Source organism: Rutidosis leptorrhynchoides, chromosome 3 (assembly GCF_046630445.1).
Source record: "Rutidosis leptorrhynchoides isolate AG116_Rl617_1_P2 chromosome 3, CSIRO_AGI_Rlap_v1, whole genome shotgun sequence".
Taxonomy (NCBI): Eukaryota; Viridiplantae; Streptophyta; class Magnoliopsida; order Asterales; family Asteraceae; genus Rutidosis; species Rutidosis leptorrhynchoides.
In genome coordinates, this window is record NC_092335.1 from 296,715,949 (window position 1) to 296,727,155 (window position 11,207).

The 11,207-nt window shown below is 37.5% G+C and overlaps 1 protein-coding gene across 1 annotated transcript; it reads left to right on the forward strand.

Moving 5' to 3' along the window:
* Nucleotides 1–4,555: 4,555 nt before the first annotated feature.
* Nucleotides 4,556–8,743, forward strand: LOC139901042 (uncharacterized). The gene is made up of 4 exons (XM_071883784.1): nucleotides 4,556–5,141; nucleotides 5,240–5,321; nucleotides 5,628–6,305; nucleotides 8,635–8,743. Exons 1-4 carry the CDS (start codon nucleotides 4,556–4,558, stop codon nucleotides 8,741–8,743), a joined length of 1,455 nt encoding a protein of 484 aa, XP_071739885.1.
* The last annotated feature ends 2,464 nt before the right edge of the window (nucleotides 8,744–11,207 follow it).

The window sequence follows — 11,207 nt, forward strand, 5'->3', positions numbered from 1 at the left end:
ATTCATAATATAAGACTTGTCCTTTGCAATTTCGATATTTATTATTGTGCACATAACAAATATTTACATTCGCGAAATAATCTTTATGCGTATAATTAATATACATTATGAATCTTCCAAGTCCTCCGAAACGATCCTTGGGAAAAGATTGCGCTTTAAATACGCTAAATGTGTTATTGCGAAGCATCTAAGTTGGGTAGATTCACAACTTAGGAAAATAATATACAAGTTCCATCATTTCGCAAACACTTAATTTATAATTTGAGTTCCATCATAGCGGGCTTTTCCATCGCTTTTAAATATTAATGCGCGTTAATACGCGAAGTTATCACAATTTATATAAAAGAACACGAAATGTATACATTATGAATCTTCTAAGTTCGCCATAGGCGATCCTTAGGAAAAAATGCGTTTTAAATACGCCAAGTGGTTCACACATGCAAAAAATAGAATATACGTTTGTACTTGATAAAATTTAATCGCGATTCATTTATGGTCTTACGCATGCATATTCTTGAGAAATTTGCGCGAAGCATATATGGAGCAAGTCAGTTGAAGCTTATGTTAATATAATATGTAACACATGGCATATTTTAAGCCTTTCTTGCCAATGGATACTTGTAGTATAGGAACATATGGTTTTAGCCTTCATGACTTCATGCATCGTATGCAAAATCAACAATAATTGCGGCCATGATCTTAAGCAAAGTAGTGACGTGCATATAGCACAAGTAATGATATTACCACGGCCAAACGCTCATGGACTTAGATAATTTTGCACCGAATATATTTTTGCCATGACCTTATGTGCATGGAATTGGACAATTTAGCAACGTGCGTTTTGCACAAATTATGATATTGCCGTAGCCATATGCTCATGGACTTAGACAATTTTGCAACATACTTATTGCAGAAATTAGTGCCCTCAAGGCAATGTTCAAAAGCTTGCACAAAATTTTCAATGTGCAACATGTAGTTTGCACAAAATTTTTTAAATATTCAGCACTTAGTATGCACAAATTCTTGCATTGTTCAACATTATTTGCCCAAAATTTTACAATGTGCAGCACTTTGCTTGCACCAAATTTCGCAATGTGCAACTTCAGTGTGCACAAAATTTCCGATGTGCAACATTTAGTTCGCACAAAATTTTGCAATGTGCAGCGATTAGCTTGCACCAAAATTCGCAATGTGCAACTTCAGTGTGCACAAAATTTTGCAATGTGCAACGCTTAGCTTGCACAAAAATTTGCAATGTGCAACTTCAGTATGCACAAAATTTCCGATGTGCAACATTTAGTTCGCACAAAATTTTGTTTCATTGCAACTTACTATTTGAAATTTAGCTTGGTATAACGTTTACAACTCGGCAAAATAGATGCTACCATATCGAGTATTTAGAAAAGACATGCTGCAATTCAGCGCATTGTAGTTAGCGAATCGAGTCATTTTCAAGCCAAATAGAGGCTGACTTGGAGGCAATATTCGAAGCATAAATAATAATTGTTTCCTATAGACGAATAAATATATTCGAGGCAATGCTCAAAATCTTGCACAAAATATTGCTTGAAATCCAACTATGTAGCGCAAAGCTTGCATAAAGTCTTACAATGTGCAGCTTTTAACATGCACAAAATTTTGCAGTGTGCAGCACTTGGCTTGCAAAAATCTTGCATTTTGCAACTTTAAGGTTACACAAATCTTCTTTGTGCAGCGCATAACATGCACAAAATATTCCTTACGCAGCGCTTAGCATGTGCAAAATCTTGCAATATGCAACTTTTAGGTTGCACAAAATCTTCTTTGTGCAGTGCATAGCATACACCAAATCTTCATTGAGCAGCGCATAGCATGCGCAAAATTTTGGATGTGCATGATCATATACATACACATGTATATGTATATTTTTAGCGTGAAAAACTACTTAAAGGCAAAAGTCACAAGATATTAAGCCGCAGTAAGTATAAATGTACGCGGTGGGACTGCGCGAAATATTAAAGAGTGCATAGGCTTCTCGCAGTACTTGTGCGGATTACCTAAGTGCGCGTGCATCTTACTTCCGCGCAGGTCTCAAACCTATAAATAGGAAGCTTGGCCTTTCATTTGAGGTTGTTGTTTCTGGAAGGGTTGCCATACTCATATTGATCTCTCTTGTGTATACGCCTGAGACTTGATCTTTGTTGGCTAAGGTAATTTAGGAAGACCGGGACATGGTTGTTGATCGTTTAGCACTTAACGATATATGTCAATAAGGTCCCAAAATCCTAGTTGACATCCATTGTACCCTCTCATTTCACTCGATCCTTGATTAACCTTCATTGGATAATCTAGGATTGATCAATTGGCGCCATCCGTAGGACACGAATAGAATTGAAATGAGAAATTCACGTTCGTTTTAATCGAGCTATTAAACTCATTTCTTAATTCTAATCGTGTTATTCTCTTTGTTACATTGAAGGAAAACATAATCTCCTTGACAAAAGCTATAGGCTAAACGAAATGAAGAAGCAACAAAAGCTTTTAGCCGCAAAAAATATTGTGAAGATGACAAATATGAATTTAAAGGTGCATAAAATGCACAAATCTTTTTCGGCCAAAAATTCAACTGAAGTGCTTCAAAACGCGCAAGATACGAAAATAATAATCATAATACACAAGAAGAAAGGGCCTAACAAGCGAAAAGCAGCGGAAATGCTTGAAAAATGGCAACTTGCGACCATAACTTTCCCATTTGAGCAAAACTGCGATATGTCCGATAAGCCGTTAGTCATATCGTGTAAGGTCGCGAATTCTGGAATAACAATTATGAAAATACATGTTGACACTGGCAGCAGCATAGACTTGATATACAAGAAATGCTTTCGCAAATTACAAGAATGCATTAAAACAGAACTAAAGGCAACCGCGATATCTCTGTCTGGTTTCGCGTTATAACATGTTGTTGGGAACATCCGCATTGCACAAACCTGGTATAGTACCATCTACAATACACGAAATGATTAAATTCACCACCTGTAAAGGTGTAGCAACAATGAAGTCCATGACTGTGTAGGCAATTTGCGCGGCTATAAGCACGTAAGGCGCAGTTGTCAAACTCAATACCACAGAAGATAATATGGTTGTTATAAATCGTAAATATCCTGATCAAAAAATAAAAATTGACAATGAATTGGATGAAGAAATAAGAAAGAAGATTATACACTTACTCGTCGCATACATGGATGTGTTTGCTTGGTGTGAACAAGATATAACCGGTGTACCGCGTAAAATTGCGAAACATAGATTAAACGCCAATCCTGCGTTAAAGCCCATTGTGCAAAAACGCAGAGGAATGGCTCTTGATCGCATGAAATGGTTATGTGGGGAAGTTACCAAGTTAGTCAAGGCAGGCATTTTGTGCGAAGTAAAATATCAAACATGGGTCGCGAACCCAGTATTGGTAAAAAAGCCTAATGGTTCGTGGCGGATGTGTATAGACTTTAAATACATAAACAAAACTTGTCAAAAGGACAACTATCCGCTACCTAAAATAGATCTAAAAGTGGAATCTTTGCACGCTTACCCTTATAAGTGTTTTTTAGATGCCGCAAAGGGGTATCATCAAATCCCATTAGCGCAAGAAGATGGGGAAAAAACCGCATTCCATACTGGAAAGGCATTTATTGCTATATTAAACTGCCTTTTGGACTCAAGAATGTGGGAGCAACCAATCAGAGATTGATTGACAAGGTGTTTAAAAGCCAAATAGGCCGTAACCTTGAAGCATATGTTGATGACCTTGTCATAAAAAGCAAAACTCAAGAGCAAATTTTGCTAGATATGGAAGAAACAATTGCAAGTTTGCGAAAGATTAATATGAAGTTGAATCCGTCTAAATGCAGTTTTGGAGAAGAGAGGGCAAATTTCTAGGATACTATGTCACTGAGCAAGGAATTCAAGCCAATCTTAAGAAAATTTCCGCTATTGAAAATATGATTGCGCCTAAGACTGTTAAAGATGTGCAAAGTTTGACTGGAAAGTTAGCGGCTTTGACTAGATTCTTGTCAAAAGTTGTGAAAAGACAGTTGCCTTTTTCCGCACACTTAAAGGGTGTTTGAAGCAAAAGAACTTTGTATGGACAGAAAAGGCAGATAAGGCATTTCAAGAAATGAAACAACTGCTTGCTACATTACCTACATTAATTGCGCCCATAGATGGTGAAATATTATACCTTTATATTTCGATTGCGAACGAAGCATTTGGTTCAGTGCTTGTTGCGAAACGAAACAAAGTCCAAAAGCCAGTTTACTTTGTTAGCAAGGCACTTGCGGGAAGTGAAATAAACTATGCGCCTATTGAAAAATTTATTTACGCGTTAGTTTAACATCCAGAAGGTTATGTAGACACTTTCAAGGTCATCCAATACATGTTTTAACTGCCGGTTAAACAAGTTTTAAATACACCCGCGGTATCAGGAAGACTTTCCAGATGGGCAATTGAGTTAGGGGCATTTGAAATAACATACTTGCCGCGCACATCTGTGAAAGGCTAGGTCTTGGCAGATTACCTTCCAGAAATGACGGGTGTACTTGAAGTAATCCATGAAAGAATGCAACTAAAGCCTCTTCAACATGAAATCTGGGAGTTGTATACAGATGGCGCGTCGTGTGTTGAAGGTGCGGGTGCAGGATTAGTATTAACAAGCCAAAGTGGTGAAGAGCATACATATGCGTTACGTTTTAATTTTGATGTAACAAATAATGAGGCTAAGTATGAAGCACTGCTCGTGGGATTAAACATGGCCCACAAAATGAATGTCCTACAGTTACGTGCATATGTAGATTCGCAGTTAGTGACAAATCAATTTAACGGCTCATTTGAAGCCCAAGAGTTTTCCATGCAAAAGTACTTGAAACTAGTGCAGGAAGCTGTGGAAAAATTTGAATTTTTCGAATTAACGCGAGTATCAAGAAGTCAAAATAAAAAGGCAGACGCGCTGAGTAAGCTTGCTGCATTGACTTTTTCGCATTTCCAAAAACAAGTCTGGGTAGAAGAACTTCCCAATAAGTCCATTGATGGTAGTCTGATTGTTGCGGCTATAGAAGAAGTTCAACCAAATTGGATGGATCCTATAGTGTGTTATTTGTGTAGAAAGAAGCTCGGTTAGTGCGTGAAAGATCCCCTATGTATGTGATTAAAAATGATATGTTATATCGCAAATCATATTTTGGACCATTAATGCGGTGCGTGGGACCTGCAGAGGCTGAAACGATTATTGAGGAGGTACATAGTGGATCTTGTGCTCTTCATTTAGGCTACAAAACTATTGCGGCAAAAATAATGTGAATGGGTTACTTTTGGCCTACCCTGTATCGTGATGTTGCGCAAATAGTTAGAAGATGTAAAAGTTGCCAAAGGCATGCGCCGCAGAATAGAAAGCCAAGGCATGACATGATCCCAATTAATTCACCATGGCCGTTCTACAAATGGGCCACTGATATTGTAGGACCATTCCCCCCAGGAGCAGGGAATGTGCAATTTCTAATTGTGGCAATTGATTATTTTACTAAGTGGGTAGAAGCTAAAGGTTTGCGCACAATAACTGGAGTGCAAGTGTGAAACTTCGTGTGGGAATATATTATTTGCAGATTTGGCATACCACGAGAACTTGTAAGTAATAATGAGGCACAGATTGCAAAGGACCCATTTTTAAGTTGGTGTGCAGAATTGAATATAATCCAAAAATTTACATCAGTTGCGCATTCGCAAGAAAATGGGCTATGCGAAGTAACTAATCGTGATATTGTCAGCGGAATTCGAAAGCGCTTAAATGAAAAACGAAATGGATGGGTTGATGAACTATCCAATGTATTTTGGGCTCATCGCACAACTTTCAAGAAAGGTACAGGTGAAACACCTTTTAGCCTTGTGTATGGTTCAGAGGTAATGATTCCCGCGGAAGTCTTTGTCCCAACGCATAGAGTTGCTAACTTTGATGAAAGTGCGAATGTAGACAACATTTGTGAAAACTTAAATTTCATTGAGGAACGTAGGCTTATGGCCGCAATAAGAGAGGCAAAAAATAAGCAACAAATTGCCAAGTATTACAACAAGAAGGTGCGCGCATTAGCCTTTGATGTTGGCGAGTGGGTCTTGCCAAATAATGAAGCAAGTCGTGCTGAAAAACTTGGAAAATTGGGACCTAATTGGAAGGGACCATTCCAGATAGTTTGGATTAATGAGGCAGGCTCCTACAAACTCCAAGACATTGAAAGGCGTCACATACCTAATGCGTGGCATGCTACTTTGTTGAAAAGATACTACATGTAATGAAAAGAAATACGCAGAACTTATGCAAAATCGCAATGTAATGATTAGTGCCCATGTGTAGCAGAATTATGTTTGTAATTCTATGAGAAATGAATAAAGTTCAAATTTCTCTCAAAAACAACAGTGTTATATTTGTGCGGAACTTGTAAACTTGAAACATAGCATAAGTAACAAGCTTGCAATTGTACGAGTGATGGTAAAGACCACTTGATAGTTAATAAAAATAATTCAAAGTGTTTGTGAAAAGAATGGGACTTGTAAAATGTAACACCCTCGAGGTGGGCCTAGCTGTTAGATTACTATTTTGCCCTCAGGTTGTGTGGTGTTATTATATGCTTTTATTTTTAATTTAATATTTAATATTATTTAATGATGTGGATAGAACCAGTTTGTGACAAGGGTCACAGAACAGGTTTGTTTATTTAATTTGGACTCCGTTAGGGCAGTCAAATTAGGTACGAAAGATATTAGATAACTAGTAAATACCCGTGTGTAATGGGGTATGGTGTTTGGCTTAAATATATAAGCTGGGAGACAGCTTTTTCTTTCATTTTCTTGAATGTTCTAAATAATACCCCGTACCAAATTCTTTCTCCTTTGACACCCTAATCATCAAAACTTGTTCTTGAGCTCAAATTGATCTTAGAATCGTGTTCTTCGTTGTCTACTGATTCTAACAAGGTAAGTAACATGTGTTTTTGTGTTCAATTCGATGTTAAATTCATAGTTTTGTGTGGGTTTTGTAAAAAGCTTGAATTTGTGTCAAAACTAGTTATTTAAGTGTTATTATGGTCAATTTGTTATCGGATTTGAGTCTATAACAAGTAGTGAACAAGTTGTGGTCGATTTTGGTGTTTAAAACGAGCTCTAGCCTTTGTTCAGTTTCTGAGGAAGATGAATACAGTCGGCCGACTGTCGGTCGACAGTCAACCGACTGAGGGTTGAACCGACCGACTGGCGAGTGAACCGACCGACTGAGTTTCACTTTCGGCCGATTGTGTAAATACTAAATAAGTTGACCGATTGGGAAAGTCAGTCGACCGGTTGTGTCAACAGTCAACCGACTGTCTACGTCAGTCGACCGATTGAGGAGACAGTCGACCGACTGTGTGTCCAGGGCAGAATATTTTACCTAAGTGTTGATTGTTAGCCGTTATGCTGCCCGTTTGTATATTGATGGAATATGTGTGTATGTATATATGTATATATAATGTGATTATAATATTGTTAGCATTTGGAATATGATTTGCTAACTTGTGAGTATTGTTTTCAGGTGATACAGACGAAGAGAAGACTCGGTGATATTAGACTACCGAGTGATGCCGGTATCGGTGAGTGGGACTAACTGAAGAATATAGTATATACAAGCATGTTATATTATTATTGCCATGCTTGTTAGATATACTTATTGTTGTGGTTAATTAGTTCTTGTGATGACTGCATGTTAGTTGATGCTTGTCTGCTGGAGCCCAATGCGTCCCTATTGTGTGGTAGCCTCGGTAGGAGAGATCAACCTGCGGGTTGGGTTCCTCTGTGGTAGCCTAGACAGCCGTGGTGTATATATATGTGAATGACGCGTCCGTCGCGTGTGGATTATGTATGTACATACGGTGGTGGAGGAACTTCTGGTAAGCCCCAGTTCGATCAGCTGGTGGTTAATGGTTTGGCCGAGCTGCCAGAGTCTCTGTAGACGGCAATTGGGTGAAGTTTGTGTGTTAGACTATGTGACATGAGTAGTATGACGGTTCCTGTATACTATTGCCTATAGTTAGTTGCACTCACTTAGCTTCGTGCTAACCCCCCTCTCTTCCCTGCAGGTTGACTGTTGCATACTTGATAGATTCTAGGGAGTCGAATTGTTGGGAGATATGTTTGACTAGTCGGAACTCTGATGTCGCATTTTTTATATTAACATGTATTAATATAACACCCGGTCATTTATTTATTAACGTTTTAATATAACACCCGGTCATTTATTTATTAACGTGTTTATTGTTAAGTGGATTTTTGTATATATATATATATATATATATATATATATATATATATATATATATATATATACATGTTTATATTATGTATCTATGTATCTATTAAATTGGTCTTCCGCTGTATTTAAAAAAAAAATCTGGGGTGTTATAAGTTGGTATCAGAGCGTAGGTTTGGCATCATGTGCACATAAGTGACTTGTTCCCAAACCGTGTGTCAACTCCAACATATCTTGGGGGTGGGTTAAGTGAGTGAAGTAGGTATTGACGAGTTAGTTGGCGGAAACTAACAGATTATCTACTAAGCTTTTGTGTGTGAGATGTTGTGATAAGATAGGTATGAAGATCGATTTCACCCTGCTGGTGCCCCGTTGACCCTCAGTGCTGACAGAACTTTGGTAGATGCGTTTGATGCCGATTTGGATGAAGGACTTGATGAGTATTAGTTGACGTGGCTCCAATGATGAGGATTCAGTTGCAGAGTTGATGAGGGTTAAGGGTGCGGGTGCGATCGAGGTGTTGATAGATACAGAAGATGTCTTCTTATTCATAAAGGTACATTCTTGTTACATTACTCTAACTATTATTATTATTGAACCTGTAGATTGTGCTCATGCCCTTGTCAAATTGTCCGTTTGTTGTTATGATAATCTGTGATTTGTGATGATTAGTGATTCTAGTTGCGTTTGAGTAATTGTTCTTGTAAGATAGAAGTAGACGATAGCTGACGGACCTAGTTACGACGATTGTGTCTGGAACTACCCTTGCCACTATCAGGATGTTATTCCCTTAAATTGACTGCTATGTTCTGTGAGACTTTATAGACATGACCTTTAGAATATTGTGTCATGCTGTTGTGAATTGTTGTTATATGGCCTGTTATACCATACGTGAGACTACTGTTGGCCTAGACTGGAAGAATTGAGGTGAATAATTTGTAGTATTCACCAAGACGAATATGAAGTCTTATCTCTACATTGACTATTGGACACGTGTAGTGACCCATAGAGACTGATTAGGGTAGTGACCCCTTGATGATTGGTGAAGGGCCCGAAACCTATTGTGTAACTATGTGAAGTGTAGTTTTCATGCTTGTTGACCGTGACTGACTCAGTAGATGACGGACCCTGTGATATTGTAGTATGACTGGACTTGTTGTGTTGGACTTAGGTGAAATATAATTCCTTTTCATGGATCGATGGGACACACGTAGTGGCCCGTGAGGATTGGAATAGAGTAGTAGTTTTCTTGTCTCCTAATAAGAGGACCCAAACCCTGTTTGTTACTGTCGTATGTATGTAGGTTGTGTGTCATGTATGATGTAGACTTTTGGTTCAGATGTTTGTGATTGTAGTAAGACCTTGAGGATTCGTTTTTCCTACCTTAGACTCATGTGAGTTGGTGGTGACCTTTAAGAAGTATGTTTGAAAAGAGCTTCCCATGTAGTCTTGATTGAAGATAGGAAAATTATGTTTTGTTGTTATGTGAGAATTATTACTAGCCTGGTTGTACCGTTGCAGGATTTGACTAGCTATGTAGGACTCGTAGAGTTGTCCTGAGAAGTTGTTGACTTTTGTGAATTCATGTGACTCATTAGATGTCAGTATAAGAGACGTTCGTTTAGTGACTTTCTTGGAAGTGGAGAAGAGTTTAATCGAAATAGGAATTCAGTTCAAGCTGAATTGTGATGAATCTTGACTAGGTCAGAAGACGTGATTAGAACAGTGATCCTATTACTGTTAAGGTAGAATAATTGATCTAATAGTTCGATAGTGACTAATGTGAATATCTTATCTTTTGAAGATTTGAATGCAAGGTCGAGGACGGAGAATAATAGTATTTTCAAATAAGACGAAGTAAGTAGGTATAGTTTATTGAATGTTGGGTCGGATTTTCAATTATGGTTGCTAAAGAGGACTTAGTAGAATTAAGATCGAGCTGGAACCAAGTTAGGTGTTTACCTACAAGACTTATTGCTGTTTTGACAAGTCTTAGATTGTAAAATCTATTAGTTGGGATATAGTGGAATTTTATAACTAACGGTGACTTCAGAAAATAGACCGTGTTGTATTGATAAATTCTATTAAGATCTTGTTTCGAAATACTCGAAATGAAAGTGTGATTTAGAATGATGTATTATGTCTGGCCAACGGAAATACATTGTAGTGAATCATACAGTAGTTTCGAGAGTCGAAAGAGATGTAACGAGTATTAGATCGGGTGTTGTTTGACGATGATTGTGATTTTCGATGAACTGTTGACCGAGAGTAGACTTTTTCAACATAGTAATGTTAGTTGAACAATATTTGGACCTACGCTATTGATGATCGAATAAGTCTTAGTTTTGAGTTCTGATGAAGTTCGAAGCAAAATAAAGTCGATGCAGAGATAGTTTCAGTGGTGTCAAATGCATGTATTGATATCATTGGACTGACTCAATTGTTAGATGGATGTTTATTGCTTGTGGTGATGGATATCGTTGACTTGAAATCCATGATTCGAATGATTAATCTTGATTTAATATTGCATTTTTAAGTGTTTCTTCTAATGATGATGATATGAATAAAGTCAGGTTTTAAGTGATGAATTTTGGGTAAGTATCAACTTAGATAATTGATTTATGACGAAACCCTTAAATATCAAATTTGAACTAGGTATTTAATTGCGGGCTCTGGTAGCACTTTAACCAAGTGACGATTTTTCTAATGTAACTGTAGCAGTGTTGGACATGTGTATTAATGTTACGTCAGGAAATTAATAGTTGGATAATTACATTAAGAATGTGTGGACGATTATTCTTTACTCAAGATTTGTGATGTAATGATTGAATTAATTTGAAATTGGGTTGGTGATCATTTCTACAATGATTGAGTTGACTAGAATCACGTTTTTAGTCATTGAATAATTGGG